Source organism: Nerophis lumbriciformis, linkage group LG01 (assembly GCF_033978685.3).
Source record: "Nerophis lumbriciformis linkage group LG01, RoL_Nlum_v2.1, whole genome shotgun sequence".
Lineage (NCBI taxonomy): Eukaryota > Metazoa > Chordata > Actinopteri > Syngnathiformes > Syngnathidae > Nerophis > Nerophis lumbriciformis.
In genome coordinates this window covers 41,375,360-41,391,453 of record NC_084548.2, presented here as the reverse complement: position 1 = coordinate 41,391,453, position 16,094 = coordinate 41,375,360, and the positions used below count along the sequence as shown (strand labels likewise).

The 16,094-nt window shown below is 38.2% G+C and overlaps 1 protein-coding gene across 16 annotated transcripts in view; it reads right to left on the bottom strand.

The window, feature by feature from the left end:
• LOC133620249 (membrane-associated guanylate kinase, WW and PDZ domain-containing protein 1-like) overlaps positions 1–16,094 on the bottom strand; it is a 204,773-nt gene that overhangs the window by 71,094 nt on the left and 117,585 nt on the right. For 13 of the 16 annotated variants that reach the window (XM_061981573.2, XM_061981588.2, XM_061981579.2 and 10 more), the window contains one exon: positions 4,503–4,622. The exons of the other annotated variants lie outside the window; for them this stretch is intronic. In XM_061981573.2, the coding sequence (XP_061837557.1) occupies positions 4,503–4,622 (120 nt within the window). The remainder of the gene's footprint in view (positions 1–4,502; positions 4,623–16,094) is intronic. 16 annotated transcript variants of the gene reach the window in all.

The window sequence follows — 16,094 nt, the reverse complement described above, 5'->3', positions numbered from 1 at the left end:
CTGGAGGTCAGGGACAAACTTGGTGAGTGGGTCTGTAAAAAAAAGTCTTGATCTCTGACGTCATTCCCAGTGGGCGGGGTGACGTCATTGGTGCGGATCTCCAGTTGACTGACAGCCCAGCCGGTGAACTGTTTGGCAAAATGATGGAGAGGATTACCAAACATCTGAGGGGAAGACTGAGCTGTTTGTGGCCTGCTTCTGTCCGGAGGGGGAGTTTGCGGGAGCGATGCGTCCTGACGGCGAGGCGAAGCCTTTCTGGATGGCTTCTGTCTTCGCCGGCGCGTCCAGTACTGCAGTGCGGCGATGTCCTCGGGCCAAAGGGAGTGGATAGGCACGAGTGAACCACCAGGGCCCAACACCATCTCCTTGAGTTCCTCGGGGGAATAGCGGAGCGTCTCCGCCTCCATCGCCTTTAACACCCTCCACGTACCTGTGTCCATCTCCTCGACTTCTGTTGCGGGGGAACTGTGTGCTGGCTTCATTCTGTCACGACGGGGGGGGTTGCAGCTTACTGCGGTGTTCGTTCCACCGGGATGCAGACGGTCCACTCCGGACAAGGCGTGCAGGTATGAACATGATTTAATCTTCAAAATCAAACACGTACCAAAAAAAGAAAACAAGCAGAAGGAACAACGTGTCGATCGCACAGGAAGCTAAGGCTACCACTTAGCACAGAAAGCATAGACTAGGAGACAAGAAATACTAACGTAACAGGTTGCATATAGCAAACAATGAAGCCAGGCCGACTGACCGGCAAAGGCAGGATTAACTAGTCCCTCTGATTAGTGCTCGGGAAACAGGTGAGCGTCCCAAACACCAATCAAAGACAGGTGGAAACAATAAGCACCCATAGTAACTAAAAACAAACTCAAGGGTGCACAAAAACAGGAACTGAGGAAGTCCAAAAACCAACAGAACATAACAAAACATGATCCGGGCCACGGATCATGACACACAGGCAAATGGCAAACACAAAAAAATAATAAGAAGAAGAGGAGAAGAACATACACACACACATTCACACACAGACACACACACACACGCACACAAACACACACACACAGCACTATTGAAAATAACAACGCAAAAAAAAACCAAGGCATGGCACTGAGGATTTGAGGATAAATGCTACCTTTGAGGCATCCCACGCAGGAGAATAACTAAAATGAACAGCATAAAAAAAAAAAAAAGTATAAAACATATGATAAAATATAAGTAAAAATTTAAATATAAATAACATAAATAATACATTAGTAAGTTAATAAAAACAGAATATTAAGAGAATGATAGGAACATTAATGATTAAGATAGAAAACAACAAAATAAAAAAATTAAAAACGATTATCAGTAAAAAGCCTGATTAAAAAGGTGTGTCTTTAGCCTTTTTTTTTAAAAATGTCAATGCTCTCTGCAGTCCTGAAGCTCTCTGGAAGGCTGTTTCACAGGTGGGGGCCATAGTGGCTAAATGCTGCTTCACCGTGGGTCTTTATTCTGGTATTTGGTAAAGCTAAAAGGCTTGTGCCAGAGGACCTCAGGATCTGCAAGGGTTGATACGATAAAAGCAGGTCAGATAGCTAAGAAGGCGCAAGGCCATAAAGACATTTAAAAAAAAGAACTTTAAAATCGACTCTGATGCAGACGGGGAGTCAATGCAGCGACTTTAAAACTGGCGTAATGTGCTGCCGCTCTGTGGTCCTTGTCCGTACGCGTGCAATTTTGTAATAATATTATGATAATCTTTTTGGGAAGGCCAAATAGCAAGGCATTACAATAGTCTAAACGACATGAAATAAAAGCATGCATTAGCACCTCTGATTTGGCCTCAGAGAGAAACGGGCGGACTCTGGCTAAGTTCTTATGATGATAAAAAAATATTTTTGTAATATTTTTAAAATGTGGGATAAAAGTAAAAAATCATAAACAGATCTTTTGTAGACCGTCAGTTTAAAATCTTGTAATTTAGGAAATTCACGGCCATCCATGACTTGATGTCTACATTGCAGTTAAAAAGGATATCTATTGGTCCCGTGTCATTAGGAGACACGGCAATGTACAACTGTGTATCATCAGCATAACTGTGGAAACTGATTCCGTGTCTCCTCATGACGTCCCCAGAAGGCAGCATATAGAGAATAAAAAGAATGGCACCTAACTATGAGCCTTGAGGGACCCCACATCTTATCTCATGCATCTATACTTACATAAAAACATCTGTCTGTGAGATAAGAGCAGAGCTAGTTAAAACGGCACAGTAAATGTATGTTAGTTATGAGTTAGTTATTAATGAAGCCAGGCTTCCTCATTTTGCTGGATGGTCACAGACTCCTGTGGACATGTTTGTGACATTGTCTGTGTGAAAGGGAGAAGTGTGCCAACACAGAGCTGTGGACCGCTGCCAAGCAGATTAGTGTTGTACCATTTACTCCAAGGCCTAAAAACACACACGGTGTAGCCTTCCAGATAGACATTCACTTCATGCATACATCTAGACAACATGCAGCACATGTTTACACCAAACATGTCAACCTTCCCGTTTTACTTGGAAATTCTGGGAGCCCCGAACTGTGTTTTTGTTTTAATTTGTACTCTGTAACGAAAGCCCTTAATAGGTAGCCCTAAAACAAGGCTTTGTTGTGTTCTTTATGTATGGTAGTGCAATGGTTAGCTCAGTGGTTAGTGGCCTGAATCTGGGTTCAAATTCCAGCATGTGCACATTTTTCATTTATTTTTATTATTACTATTGATTTAATTGTGGTTTGTTGATGAAAATCAAATCCCCTATTTTTTCAGTATCTTTTATAAAAATGTCCAATATGTGCAGTCCAGTTGTTTTATCTTGTTCTTCTGTGACATTTCTGACGCTCATTTGCAAGTATTATATAGTAGACTTTGCATTTAGTTGCAATTCCAAGACTTTGGATGGCAGTAGTCTATAGGCTACAACATGTTGCCTTGCTAGGAAGTAGCATGAAGCTGAATATGTCAGTCTAGTCTTCTATTGAGCCCTACAAAGTTTGTGTGTACTGTAAGTATTGTAGTTATTACACAGTTGCTGTTTGATTGTAACATGCATCTTAGTTGTAGTTATTATTACCACATTCGAAAGTATTGAAATCGCCATATAAAAAGGGTAATGCTAATCAGTAACATGTCTATGGCAAAGCCAATGAACATTTGCATTAAGCACTAAGCACCCACTAAATTTTAGAAGAAACCGCAGACATATATGTTGTTAAATGAGGTATACATTGTGTAATTAATTATTTACACATAAATATATTGTTAATGTTTATATACATACCTTAATTGTTTCCAAAATGTGTCTGTAACACGGCAGTAAAACAGCTGATCAAACAAAACCGAAGTCATTGTAACGGACCCACTAGCTGTGGAAGCTAGCTCTCCAATCAGCTAAACAGGCTCAATAATTCCACAGTGAATTTTTGGTGAATTTACAAAACTGAAACAATACAAAATGAATGCCATTGTAAGTTAATACTACTAACGTAGACACTTGACACATGCTAGCATATTAGCTAATGCTAACGACGGAAGCTTCATTACATTATGATAGCACATACAAATATGCGTGAAAACACTCCTACAGACATCAGACATTGGACAATTTAGTAAGTAAGAATTGTTTTAGTTATACTGTAAAACTTACAAACGTTGCTTGGATTGATGAATGAAGAATCCATACGAGTAGAACTCTATGGACGGCTAGAAGACGGCAATTGTTCTTCCGGTTTAAAGCTCAGTCTAAACAGAAGGGCAATGCAGCACTGCAGCACATGCAGTGAGCGAACTCATCTAAAAGATGGCGCCATAGCACAAACAATAACACACCTAATCAATGTGTTTGCTTGTTTTGTTTTTACTTTTTGCAATATTGCCGTCAGCGAAGCAAAATCCATTAATTAGCCGCACCGTTTTACGAGCCGCTGGGTTCAACGCGTAGAATAAAAGTAGTGGTTTATAGTCTGAAATTTACGGTACTTTGTTTTTTATTGGGCATACTTGCTTTGTATTCATTGAAAATTGCAACATTACAGAGAGACAGTTTTGCAGAGTCTGCTCCGAGTGCTGCTTGAATGATTGTTTCCTCACCAAGTGTTTAGTCTGCAACCAAACGTGACGTCACAAGCAACACAAATACCGAAATATGGCACCGTTTCATTTTACATGAATCGATACCCAGTCTTACCCATGCAATTTAGACTGTGCCTATAAAAGTACCGTATTCGGTCAACATCCCTAGGTATACATAACCCAAATTAGTGTAAGTAAGTTATTTAAAATATGGGACATTGCGGTCACATGTAGCTTGACCCCTGTCTTTTTGTCTACTCTAATTTGAATAAACTGCCATACAACCCGCCTGTTTGTGAGAAAATTGTTGTTATGTATGAATGTTATGCTCGCTGTATCTGTGGTGAATCGGGACACCTGCACAAGTCACACCAAATGTCAGTTACCATCATCATCAGAGTTCCCCTCACCCTCATACGTTCCAATTTCGAGTAGTGTGCCACTCTTTTCAAGTTCTAGAAAGTCCTCCACAGACAGGAAGTTGTAATCCACCCCTGGCACCTCTCCTTTTCGGGGGGCGCGTGTGGTACCTAAAGTCAGGGGGGGGAAATGACAGTTTAGGTGGGTTTCTAGGCCTAAATTAAAAACATATTTTCTTTGCTGTCAAGAAACAGTCAACTCCACTTGCAACTACTCCAGAGATTAAAATCAGTCAGAGGGTTGTCATCTTTTTGAGAAGCACATGAACTAAACAACCCCTTATTGCAATGATTGGCTGGCATTGCCATCAAGCTCTCAGCGCCGCAGAAAACTGCAGCCTGCTTTATCAGACAATAAAATAAAGGTCATGGTGACATGCAAAGCCTGATCTTATTGTAGATCCATTTCTAATTGGTGAGTCTAGAAATAAATAAAAAACATATGCTTAATCTATGATGTGGCTGTGATGCTAAAAGCTACACGTTCTTTATTCTTTTCCATTAGGTATTACCAAAAAAAAAGGGTTTTCGTGTGACCATTGAAAGAATCACAATGAATCCTCACGTTGAAAGAAAATCTGCATTATTTCACTAAGGATGCTGCTTCACTTAACTTTGGTTAATAACTGTAATCTTTTCTTTTTTTTTTTTACTTTATGGAAGTTATCTGAGACCACACTATGGAGATTGGAACTATAATGCCTTTGACTTGACAACAGTGAGATGCAATGAGATGACATGTAAGCTGGTGGACAGAATTAACCACCTGTGGTCAGTGCAGATGTGTTGACATACCCAAATAAACACAATCTGACCTGGCACCACTATTGGATAGACAATTCCCCAAGGATAGTGATGTAAAAAACCCTCCTCTATTTGTTTTCTGCTCAGGATTTGATCAAATTAGATGTTTGTTGGACGTTCAACCCTTTCGTATTCATGTATTTTGTCCTTCCATTAAAAACACTATAATAATCCTTTGCAGTACTGGCGGCAGCCTGGGTGGTACAGCTTTGAGTCCACTCAGCCTCTGCTCAGTTTGCATTTCCGTACGCTCATCCTAGAGTAGAAGTTAGGCTTTGGAATAAAAGCATGCCAGTAAAACACGAATGGTTGCACACACCACTGTGCAGGTGACAACAGCTACAGTTACACAAACAACATTTCTTTAATCCGATCTAAACCTTGTTTGATCGGAATCTAAAATCCACTGTTTACATGGACACTAGATACATTGATCCAGTCATTATGTGCCTATACAGGTGCCAAGCATGTAATCAGAGTAAACCATCTGTGTTGTCTTTTTTAGGAAATAGAAGAAAACACTACTTTTGCCTATGTTGTAAATCAACGATGTGTTGTCAGCACTTCCCGAGCTTGTTCTCTGTTTTTGACCCACTCATTAAAATGTCCTGTTCTCTGGTGCACTGTCTGTTTATATAATTTTTTCAAAATCAATATTTTCATGAACTTGTTTTTTTACAACTTAGTGCTTCTAACCTTTTGACTATCAAAGCATTAAACAATCCTGAGTTCTCTTAAAGGGTTCATATTCTAATTTTTCTATCTACATTTAAAAACTCTTCCTTGTGGTCTACATCAGTGGTCCCCAACCACCGGGCCGCGATTGGTAGCGGGCCGCACAAGAAATAAAAAAAATGTAAAAAGTTATTTTTTATTTTTTAAATTAAATCAACATAAAAAACACAAGATACACTTACAATTAGTGCACCAACCCAAAAAACCTCCCTCCCCCATTTACACTAATTCGCACAAAAGGGTTGTTTCTTTCTGATATTAATATTCTGGCTCCTACATTATATATCAATATAGGTCAATACAGTCTGCAGGGATACAGTCCGTAAGCACACAGATTGTATTTTTTTATGACAAAAAAACAAAACAAAAATACCACCACAACAACATCAACATCACCGGGAAAGATGAGGTCACCTACCTAGGTTCCATTCTAGAGGCTAATCTTTGCTGTGATAAAATGGCAACCAAGGTAATCAAAAAAGTCAACCAACGAACGAGATTTTTCTATAGAATCTCCTCTCTGGTCAACAAAAGCACCATGAAGATTCTAGCGGGAACTCTCATTCAACCCTTTTACGATTACGCATGCACCTCCTGGTACCCCAGTACCTCCAAAACCCTCAAATCTAGACTCCAAACATCCCAGAACAAGCTAGTCAGATTACTTCTAGACCTCCACCCCAGATCCCACCTCACTCCTACCCACTTCTCCAAAATGGGCTGGCTCAGGGTGGAGGACAGAGTAAAACAACTTGCACTGAGCCTAGTCTATAAAATCCGCTACACCTCCCTGATACCAAAGTACATGTCAAACTACTTCCTACTACCGCCATAACCACAACACCAGAGGGAGCTCCACTAACCACGTTAAACCCAGATTCCGATCTAACAAAGGTCTTAACTCATTCTCCTTCTAGGCCACATCAATATGGAATGCACTCCCAACAGGTGTAAAAGAAAGGGCATCTCTATCCTCCTTCAAAACCGCACTAAAAGAACACCTCCAGGCAACTTCAACCCTAAACTAACACCCTCCCTTCCACATCCTTCCTCCCCGGATTGTACATAATCAAATGTAGATACTTATTCTTATGCTTTATTATCTCTCTCTCTATGTCCACTACTTGCTGTACATATCCTACCAAGTCAGTCCTTCACTGTTCCAATGTCCATTTCTCTGATGATGCAATTGTTGATGACTGAAGTGTTGATATCAATCCCCCCCCACCCCTCCACATCCCACACCCCGGATTGTAAATAATGTAAATAATTAAATGTATATACTCTGATGATTGTCTTGTGTGATGGCTGTATTATGTAGATAGTGTATATCTGTATCATGAATCAATTTAAGTTAAACAAGTTGGAAAACTTATTCGGGTGTTACCATTCAGTGGTCAATTGTACGGAATATGTACTGCACTGTGCAATCTACTAATAAAAGTTTCAATCAATCAATCAATCAATCAATCCTTGGGATTTTGTGGGTGGTCTTATTTACGCGCCTCCATTTTGACAGTGCCTTCTCCTTGTCAACTATGTCGTAGTTTTTAGTGCTTCCAAAGTGAGTTTACTGACAGATATAAGTTAGAACTGTATGTTACTTTGAAATAGAAATGGCAACAGTACAGGGTTCATGTGCATGTACGAGCCAGTCTACCCACAACAAGAGGATTGAGAAAAATAAGGAATTTATTGACTACAATAGACTACAAGGGCAGACTCGGGCTAAGGTCTTCCGATAACACTTTACCATATGTGGAGATATCCGCTGACGTCACAATTAGAAAAATATCACAAGTTGGGCAATTTACAAAAGACTCGTTTAGAGTAAGTACGAAGGAAGGCAAGATATTTTTTTTTTTATAAATAACTCTGAGATGCCACCATGGTTTGATTTCAAATCTTCGGGAATTATGCAGATCCCAAATACACAAAAACAATTTGCAATAGGTAATAAAAGTTGGTTTTGCATAATAGATCTTCTTGAACTTTTCTAAAAAGAAAGTTGATAAACGCCCGGCTGTCTCAAAGGCAGAAATGTGTCACACAGACATAGAAAACATCTGCAGCGAAGGTGAATTTTACTCCAGCCACAAAGACAAGATCAGAATGGGTGTGTACAATGATATTGTTCGGAATAAAGATCTGCATTAACCAACCCTCTTGTTTGGAATTAAATGCATTTCTTAATGGACCATTTCAGAGTAAAATCACCCACTTGATTTTATAAGAAGCATTTTTAATCTGATTGGGCCTTTATTCAGATTATTTGTGTCCATTTAAACATTGCTAATAATGCAAGGGGTCACGTTTTTCATTCAATTCAATAGGGATGAACACAAAGCAGAAGTATGCATCTGTGCCAATAAAACCTCATAAATTTGTGTAAACATCTTGACAAAGTGATGGCTTATTATCCTCATATAAAGAAGAGCAGTGTTGGACACACTCATGGCTTTAGTAAGGTTTTTACTATGGATTTTAGTATATCCGACAGAGGAAGAAATGCCGTGAGCTTGCATGAGAAATATCTCAAGCATATTACCCTTTTGTGGTTTAATTTACGCTTTACAACATACAATATTCACAGCATTAGTTGGGTTGGTGGATGGAAATCTCATGTTTTCCTTTATTTACCAGCTATATTTACCATATTTAAAATATCATATGTTGAAAGGTATGCATTGTGGTCTATTCAGGATTAGCAATAAAACTCCAGTTCGACACAAGACCCCAATGTTTACCTCGCCAACGTGCACACTTGCACTCCCTGCATGCACCTGATAATAAGATGCTTACAAGCAGTGCAGTGGTAAAAAAGGCTAATGTGATTTTTTTATGGCTTTTCTACTCTGAATCGTAAAAACACTAAATTGAGGCGATATAGTAGACAAGACCAAGCGTTCAGACAGTGAGGGACTAAACAAACCCCTCACGTGAAACTGAAAAACATAAAGGCTCATCTAACCACTTTGTATTCACCTAAGGGGCTCGAGATGAAAGTGAAGTTGTCTGGGAGTTTGACTGGTAGGACTGGGTGGTCCCGTGGCGGGAGATGCTTCACAGACTTGGCGAGCTCTAATGAAGCCGTCTGCTAAGACAGCGGAACTGTTCTTCCAGGCTATTCCCCAAAGTGGAGGGCTCGGATAAGATGAATAATTTTGGTGTGATTGTATTGTATACTGTTGACAATTAGAAACTTTGAGTGTTGTTATTGTTACATCACCACTTTTTTCGTGAACAACTATTGTCTCAGTCTCATTATTGTGAAGTAATGTCACAAATTGAGAACCTTTGATTGTATCCTACTTATTCTTACATTATGTCACCTCTGTCAATCAATAATTAGGATTCAATTTAATCAAGCAAAATATCAAATCAATTAAAATACTCAATTATGAACTACAGACAAAAACTAAGTATCCAACTGGATTGTCCCCGATAATGTATGTTCTTGCATGTACGAGCCAGTCTGCCCCACAACAGAAGGATAGAGAAAAAGAAGGAAAAAGTTGACTACAATGTCAGACTACAATGGCGGACATATATGGACATATGCCATGACTACACACTTGGAAAAAACTCACAAATTGGTCAAATTTCAGTTTGGAGGAAGTATGAAGGAAGGGTGGCAAGTTTAGAAGGCAAGATTGTGTTATAAATATCTCCGCCATGCCTCCATTTTTGGGACTTATGCAGATTCCAAATACAGAAAAACAGGTAAGAAACAATAGGTAAGAAAAGTTGGTTTCGCATATTTGGTCCCATTTAAACAATGACATATCATTTTCATTTTGTTGGGAAATCGATATTACATTCAAACACCTTAGGCCAAAACATTTAGCATTCAATTGTTTGCAAAATTTTTAAAAAGCAGCTGCAACTACGGCAGTTAAGGTCAAGAATGTGTAAATGCAATGACAATCTCTATAAAGTCTATTGCACATAGTCCGTTTATTGAACTAATAATTAAATATGACAAACAGATTTAGCACTGAGTAATATTACCAGTGGTAATAGCAGACCAACTCCTTGAAAAACTAGATGAAGCAAAGTTTTGTAGAAATTGCGTGTGAATGCTCCAATGCTGAAGCTGAACTGAAATGCTGATAAAATGTATAATGAAGGTAGTAACAGTTTGAATGTGGAAATAATTTAAATGTTGAAGTGCTGAAACATCATTGAAATGCTAATGGAATGTAGGATGAACGTAGAAAAGTGTTGAAGGTTGAACTAGTTTGACTGTTGAAATGGTTTGAATGTTGAAGAGCTGATGCTGAACTGAAATGCTAGTGTAATGTGGAAATGGTTTGAAGGCTGAATTGATTGATTGATTGAAACTTTTATTAGTAGATTGCACAGTACAGTACATATTCCGTACAATTGACCACTAAATGGTAACACCCGAATACGTTTTTCAACTTGTTTAAGTAGGGGTCCACGTTAATCAATTCATAGTAGTAGCAGAAGGTGTACTGAAATTTAGTATAAATATATATAATATAAATGTTGGTAAAGTTAGAAACGTTAAGATACTTGCAAAAAGGTACAAAGCATAACAATCTTTAGCTCTATATTTTTAAAATGACCTAAAATACTAGCATGAGAATTTTGCATGCTTAGCGGATCAGCTATCATACAGCATTTCTAAGATGGCGCCAAGTAACCAAATTCATTATTATAAGGCTAAAAAGTCCAAAAAAAGCTAAAATGGTAGCAAAATATTTTAGCATGCTAATGTTAGTATGCTAACATTAATATAGCTAGCACACTTCTAAAATAGCGCCAAGTAACAAAATTCATGATTATTAGATTAAAAAGTACAAAATTTGCTAAATTGCTTGCCAAAACGTTAGCGTGCTGACAGGAGAACAGTTTGTATATTTCTAAGATGGTCTCAGGTAACAAAGTCCATAACTTTAAGGGTAAAACACTCATAATTAGCTTTAAATGCTACTATAAAACTTTAGCATGCTTACATTAGCATACTAACAGGGGAACAGCTAGCATACTTCTAAGATGGCGCCAAGTAACAATTAAAATCCATGATGATTATGTCAAAATGTAACAAATAGCTAAACTTCTAGTTAAAAAACAAAACAATAGCATGCTAAAGCTAGAATTTTAACATTGACATGCTAACAGGAGAACAATTAGCATACTTCTAAGATGGTGTCAAGTAACGAAATATATGACTTTAAGGGTAAAACATTTATAATTGCCTTAAATGCTAGTATAAAACATTAGCATGCTAATGTTAGCATGGCTAGATTAGCATGCTGACAGGGAAACAGCTAGCATATTTGTAAAATGGTGGCAAATAACAAAATCCATGATTATTGGGTTAAAACAAAATAATTAACTAATTTGCTCACATTAAATGTTAGCATGCTAATATTACCACGCTACCATTGGAACCGTTAGCATAAATCCAAGATTGCGCCATGTGACGAAATTAATGAGCTGAACAGTTTGGTGTTGTAATTGTGTAATTGGTTGAGAAATGTGGGAATTGTGGAACTTGAAAAACCTTTCCTTTCATTTGAATGGGAATTTCAAGGGAATTTGGGAATTTCGGGAAAACCGTGAAATTTTGGAATATGGAAAAGAGCGCACTTGCCCTGAATCAACGGAAGTGGTTGGTTTTGAATTTTTGGAATCGGTCCAGAAATGTTAAATCAGTAACGCCATTGAATTGAGAATTGGTGTTTCTGGAAAATCAGATTTTTGGGGGGACTTAGGGAAGTGTTAGCTTGAAGGTCCAGGACAAGTGGAATGTGTTGGAATTTTTTAATTCGGTCGAGAAATGTGTTCATAAGCTTTTTAATTGGAATATGTGTTACAGAATTCTAGGAATTCCGGAAAAACGGGAAGTTTTTTGGAAACTTTGGAAAAGTCTTAGTTTGAATGTCAGTGATGAGTGGAATGTGTTGATGGTAGAATGATTTGAATCGGTTGAGAAATTAGGGAATTGGGGACTTTGGAACGTTTCTCTATTCATTTGAATGGGAATTTCCTAGAAATTTGGGAAGCTCAGGAAAACCTAGAATTTTCAAAACCATAGATAATATCACAATTGTCCTTGAAGAGATGAATGGGTTGGTGCTTGAATTTTTGTAATCAGTCGCAAAATGCTGACCTGGAATTTGGGGAACATCTGGAATTATTTGGAAAAACAAAATAGGGAACTTTGATGTGCTGAGTATGTGCAATGTTTTGATGGTGGAATGGTTATTATTGGTTGAACATTGTGGACATTGAAACCGAAAGAACAAAGGGTGAAAATATGGCTTTTGAAAACCGGGAATTCCTGGAATTTTTTAAAGTCAGAAAATGTTTTTTATTTAATTTCCAGGATGGTAGAAAGTGTTGTAGGTGGAATGGTTTAAATCGGTTGAAAAATGTGGAAATGTTGGACGTTTGTAAAAAATGACCCATTCATTTTGAATGGGAAACATTTCACGAATTGTGAGAAATCTGGGAAATTTTTGAGATTTGTTCTTAGCAAACACAATTGTGGGCCGAACATTTTGAAGTTGAAACGGTGTGAATCGGATGCACAGGGATGAAGTTCTGACGCACCGAAAAGTGGCGAAATAAGAATAATTATAAAGAAAAAGAATAGATGAAAAATGCTGTAGAATATACACAGGAAGGTTCTCATTCATCCAGATCGTCGTCTTAGGGCGTTCAATCGTTCACAACTGGACTGCTTGGTTTGTCTTGGAAGACGTTTCGCCGCTCATCCGAATAGGCTTCATCAGTTCGTGCTCATAGACTTTGATTGCTCAGATCTAGTCCAAACGGTTGGTGCCGAAACCCCAAAAATGTGTATTCCAAAAACCAGGCGTTTGTGCCTGGGCAAGGATGCTTTCGCCCTAATGCTGCAGAATCTTATATGTGTGAATGCTTGGAACATTCACACTATTAGGCATCAATCAAGAATTTCAATTGACACCTTTTGTCCCCCTGGATCATATCATACCAAGCTGTTTTGGATGATTGGATGCTTCCAACTTTGTGCACAAAATGTGGGTAAATGTGTTACCACATGTAAAGGTCATAAAGACATGCTTACTGTAGATGAGTTTGTTGTAAAGAACTCGAGAACCCTGACATCAAGCCAATCAAACGTTTGATGATGAAATACAACTTTTTGTGAGATTGTGAGACAGTAACTCCTCCCTCACGTCAAACTGACTTCTGACCATACGAATCCTCTTCTTGGTGAATGAGCACATACTTTAATCTATATACAGTTGTGCTCATAAGTTTACATACCCTGGGAGAATTTATGATTTCTTGGCCATTCTTCAGAGAATATGAATGATAACACAAAAACCTTTCTTCCACTCATGCTTAATGGTTGTGTGAAGCTATTTATTGGCAAACAACTGTGTTTACTCTTTTTAAATCAAAATGACAAAAAAAAGTACCCAAATGACCCTGATCAAAAGTTTACATACCCCAGTGACTTTGACCTGAAAACATGCACAAAAGTTGACACAAACAGGTTTGAATGGCTAATCAAAGTTCCAATCCTCACCTGTGACATGTTTGTTTGTAATTAATGTGTGTGTATAAAAGGTCAGTGAGTTTCTGGGCTTCTGACAGACCATTGCATCTTTCATCCAGTGCTGCACAGATGTTTCTGGATTCTGAGTCATGGGTAAGGCAAAAGATTTGTCAAAGGATCTGCGAGAAAAGGTAATTGAACTGCATAAAACAGTTTCAAGATGCAAAATAAGGAGGCACTTGAAGAAAAATGGGCTGCATGATCGAGTCGCCAGAAGAAAGCCATTTCTGTGCAAATGTTGCAAAGTATCCCACCTTACATTACGGCAAACAGCACAGAGACAAGCCTCAAAACTTTTGGAACAAAGTAATTTGGAGTGATGGCTTTCTTCTGGCGACTCGAACATGCAGCCCATTTTTCTTCAAGTGCCTCCTTATTGTGCACCTTGAAACCGCCACACCACAATTTTTCAGAGAGTCCTGTATTTCAGCCGAAGTTATGTGTTGATTTTTCATTGCGTCTCGAACAATTTTCCTGGCAGTTGTGGCTGAAATCTTTGCTGGTCGACCTGAATCCCTCATTTTCCAATTTTTAATCAGCGTTTGAACACTGCTGATTGGCATTCTCAATTCATTGGATAGCTTTTTATACCCCTTTCCTATTTTATGCAGTTTTTCTCGCAGATCCTTGACAAATATTTCGCCTTCCCCATGACTCAGAATCCAGAAACATCTGTGCAGCACTGGATGAAAGATGCAATGGTCTGTCAGAAGACCAGAAACTCACTGACCTTTTATACACAAACATTAATTACAAACAAACATGTCACAGGTGAGGATTGAAACCTTGATTAGCCATTCAAACCTGTTTGTGTCTACTTTTGTGCATGTTATCAGATCAAAGTCACTGGGGTATGTATACTTTTGATCAGGGTCATTTGGGTACTTTTTTTTGTCATTTTGATTTAAAAAGAGTAAACAAAGTTGTTTGCCAATAAATAGCTTCACACAACCATTAAGCATGAGTGGAAGAAAGGTTTTTGTATTATCATTCATATTCTCTGAAGAATGGCCAAGAAATCATACATTCTCCCAGGGTATGTAAACTTATGAGCACAACTGTAGTGTAGTTTAGCCGAGATATACTGCAGATCCATTTTGAGCTATTTAAGGGATGATTCCTGGCCTCACTCAGCCTCAGTTTGAATGCTCTCATTGTGTGACTGAAACATTGTAAAATTTTGTGGAACATTGTTGGGATCATCTTTCTTTTTTCCAGCCAGAGAAACTATGACTGGGCTGTACTCTTGGCACTTGTTCTGGTCAACTAACTCAGCTACAATTATCAGTGGCAGGGGCGCCGCTAGGGATTTTGGGCCCCATGAAAATAATCTTTACAGGGCCCCCAACACAGTGTCATTATTTTTTCTGTATTATAATTTCATCATCATTAGGGACCTCTCTGGGCCCCCCTCCATCATGGGCCCCTAGAATCCGTCTCCTTTACCCGCCCTTTTCGGCGCCCCGATCAGTGGACTATTTATTTTACTGAAAAAGAAGTCACTGTTCTAATGAATGGAAAACTGTTGGAACTCCACCAAATCAAGCTGTGACAATTATTTGTTCTTCAATCATATGATGTCATATGATACTATGAGTATATAAATAATTGTTTTAGGAGAATATAATATGGATAATTGTATATTACTGGGTTTAAATGCTACTTTTAGAGGATGAATGGATGAATGAATGTCAAGGCTGACGACGCAACAAAACAAACCATTCAAAGTAACCTAATAAATAATCAGGTACAACAATTCAGTATTTAATATGCTGAATTCTTAGTTTGGGAATTGTATGATGTCTTCTAACTTGGAGCAACAAAACATAAGAGCAAGTAAATTACTTAACAGAAGAAGTACAATAAATGCAGCAAGTGATACTATACAAATTACACAACAATGAAAAAAATGGCTGATGGCAGTACTGTATCAAAGCTCCTGATAGTGGGTGTTGGCAGCTCCTATTTTCAAACCACAGAGGCATAACCAATGAAGCTTATCAACTGTTGTGAAGTGTCCTGCTGTTGATCCAACAGACATTTGTAAATCTCAAAGCTAAACTAATCCCCTGAGAGCTATCAGGCTAGAGGAACCACATACAGTTCACAGAAAAACAAGCTTCTGTGGTTATTAAATACTGATATTGTTTGTCAAGAAACACATTTAATATGGTGATTGGGATATGCAACACTCATACATACATACATACTGTATCAGACAAAAAAACAACATAATAACAAATACACTTTCACAATATATGCGATAAATACTAGGGATGTCACGGTATGAACATTTCTTATCACGGTTATTGTGACCAAAATGATCACGGTTATTATTATCATCGCAGTATTTTTAAATGTGCTCAACATTTTCAAAAAGTGCTTATACTGAAATATTTCAATTAGGTTTTCTTTTTTTTTTAAACACCAAATAACAAATTCAAAATTATGTATCTTTTATAAGA